Source organism: Lasioglossum baleicum, unplaced genomic scaffold (genome assembly GCF_051020765.1).
Source record: "Lasioglossum baleicum unplaced genomic scaffold, iyLasBale1 scaffold0101, whole genome shotgun sequence".
Classification (NCBI taxonomy): Eukaryota; Metazoa; Arthropoda; class Insecta; order Hymenoptera; family Halictidae; genus Lasioglossum; species Lasioglossum baleicum.
The window spans coordinates 103465-106236 of NW_027469161.1; the positions used below are offsets into that span (position 1 = coordinate 103465).

A 2772-nucleotide genomic window follows, 5' to 3' on the forward strand; every position below is an offset into this window, starting at 1 on the left:
CTGCCAGTACCGCCAGTTCCTGCTGCAACAATATTATTAGCCGTTAATACAGCATTGCGGTGAGTCGTATAATGTCTTGTATAATTGCTGAATCCTGTAAACTCACCGTTCTCGTTGCATCATCTCGCGTGTGATTCTTGTCGGGACACTTCTTGTAACCGCGTCGGACGTTCTCTTCTTGACTGCATCCATAGCAATATCGGTTGTCCTAGTGCATATGACAGCCCGCGGCTGTCTCGGCACGAAAGACCACTCCTCATTTTAATCATAATATCTCAACCGTCCGTCTGTCACTGTTCTCTTTTCTCTCTCCTGGTACCTGTAACAAAAACACAGTGACGGACGTGACAAAGAAACATTTTTAAATAAATTTTAGTGCAAATTTCATCCCGATATCTCTGATGGTTCAAGAGTTATAGTAAAATGTCAGGATCCAACCTGCTGTGTTCGGTCGTCGTATGCTGTGTATCGCGCGGTGCAGCATTCAAACAAATTTTTAACAACATTCCTTGTTAGAACTAATTTTACGGAAAGTTTCTATCTATGTCAGCGATAATATCATCGACCATATTTTCATTTTTATGTTCTTCAGAATCATTTGTTTAGTCAGCGACCACCATTTGTTATTTCATCTGACGCACGCAACGCGTAGCTAACGAATATTACAATACAATATTGTTAGAATCAATTATATTCTAGGTAATGATCGTATTTTCATATTCATTCTATAAAATGTGTAATCGTAATTTTACCGTGTCGTCAATGTTTTACCAATTTTTTTACATATGTTGAATTATGGCTGTTTAAAATTCATTGTATTGCCGATAATATTTTGTTTCTCTCAAAGTAATCATACTGTTAATAGATGGAAAAAATCGCAGGTAAAGTGAAAGGTTCTTTTGTCTTTGTACACAACGATTACGTGTACAATAAAGATCATCGCAGTGAAAATATTTATCGTTGCAACACACGACGCACCACACGATGTTGTGGGGCTGTGATGGTTCTCAGCGATGGGGCTATTACGCTATTAAAACCCCATAACCACCCTGGGCAAGAATATATTGCTACGCAGCATTTTATGATAGAGGAAATGATGAAGCTGAGTCGGGAGACATTGATCCCATTTAAACAAATATTTGATGATGTTTGTAGAAAGTATGTTTATGCTTACTTTTCTTATGTGTTTCTTTTATCAACTTTTTTTTATATTTTCTCCAAATATTTTGAACAAATATTTATCTATCTATCGATATGTGACACTCTTACAGATTTCAAAGATTTTTTAATATGTTGTAGAATTGATTTGGAATAGCAGATGTACAGAGGAAAGAACAACCATATGGAGTTAGTTTGTGTTAAATTTTTAGAGTGTGTGGGGGTTTTTAAAACATATTAAGAAATCACTGAAATTAATTGTTGACAGTGTCACATATATATAAATTCACTGAAATGTTATACAAATATTTATTTAAAGACATCCAGATGCTGCAGCTTACTGTTCATTTTCAAAATTAAGACCAACGTTGCACAGACAGAGAGCTAATTTCAAACCCACAATTCCGCAATCCTTAGAAATTTTGTATGATCAGATGAAAACTTATCAACCATTGGAAAAACTAAAAATATCTGTTGTGAAGTCATTAAAAGACGAATTTGCTGTTATAATTACAACTGACGGCTTGCTAGAAGGATTAAAGAATTCAAAAGAAATATTCGTTGATGGAACATTTGCAGTAAGTAGCATAAAACTCTTAGATATAATGTTTTTGTTTAACAATTTAATTAACTTAAACTCTATATATTACAGAAGCTATTTAACTTAAATGTTTATATCAAGAATATCAGACTTTTCAAAGTAAACTTACTGTGTATATATGATAATAATAGATAATAATAATAATAGTAGATAATAATAGTCGTCTGTAATTTTAGGTTTTACCCAAGAAGCCACACATGGGACAGCTCTACACCATCCATATACGCTACATGGATAATGTAAAACATAATTTATATTGGATTTACTTCTTAAATTGTATCCAATGCTCCTTCACAAACATAAAGAATTGCTTCTCTGCAGGGTATTGCAACTATACTTGTACTGTGCGAACACGGACGGCTGCGATGTATACTGCCATATGGAAACAAATATTTACTTTAATACCCGAATTACCAAATAATATAAGATTCATAATGAGTGATTATGAAGCAGCTGCTGTTACAACTCTAAATGAGTTATTCCCTAATGCGCATATACATGGTTGCTGGTTTCACTATTGTCAGGTTGGTGATACTGTTTGAAGTTATATATTATCATATAAATTACAATTTTGTCTATGTATAGAAAGCTACATTTTTTGTCATACATATATGTACGATATATCGCAGGCTATTCTGCGAAAGTGGCGCAAACTTGGTTTGACTAATGTACCTAATACTGTTCTGCGTATGTCAATGTCTTTGGCTTTAGTACCTGAAACAAAATTTCAAGAAGCCTTATTAATTATACAAAAAGAGGCAGACAACATAGCAAGTAATTTCCCCAATGTTCTTTTATTTATGACTTACATGCGAATTAATTGGTTAAAAATGGCATCGCAAGTAAGCGTATACAATTGTCCGGTGCGCACTTGTCACGTCCGTCACTGTGTTTTTGTTACAGGTACCAGGAGAGAGAAAAGAGAACAGTGACAGACGGACGGTTGAGATATTATGATTAAAATGAGGAGTGGTCTTTCGTGCCGAGACAGCCGCGGGCTGTCATATGCACTA

At 34.6% G+C, this 2772-nt stretch overlaps 1 protein-coding gene across 1 annotated transcript; it reads left to right on the plus strand.

Moving 5' to 3' along the window:
- Positions 1 to 384: 384 nt before the first annotated feature.
- Positions 385 to 2161, plus strand: LOC143219925 (uncharacterized). The gene is made up of 4 exons (XM_076445718.1): positions 385 to 1158; positions 1478 to 1736; positions 1936 to 1998; positions 2081 to 2161. The coding sequence occupies exons 1-4, from the start codon at positions 866 to 868 to the stop codon at positions 2159 to 2161; spliced, it is 696 nt and encodes a 231-aa protein (XP_076301833.1). The 5' UTR covers positions 385 to 865.
- Positions 2162 to 2772: the final 611 nt, after the last annotated feature.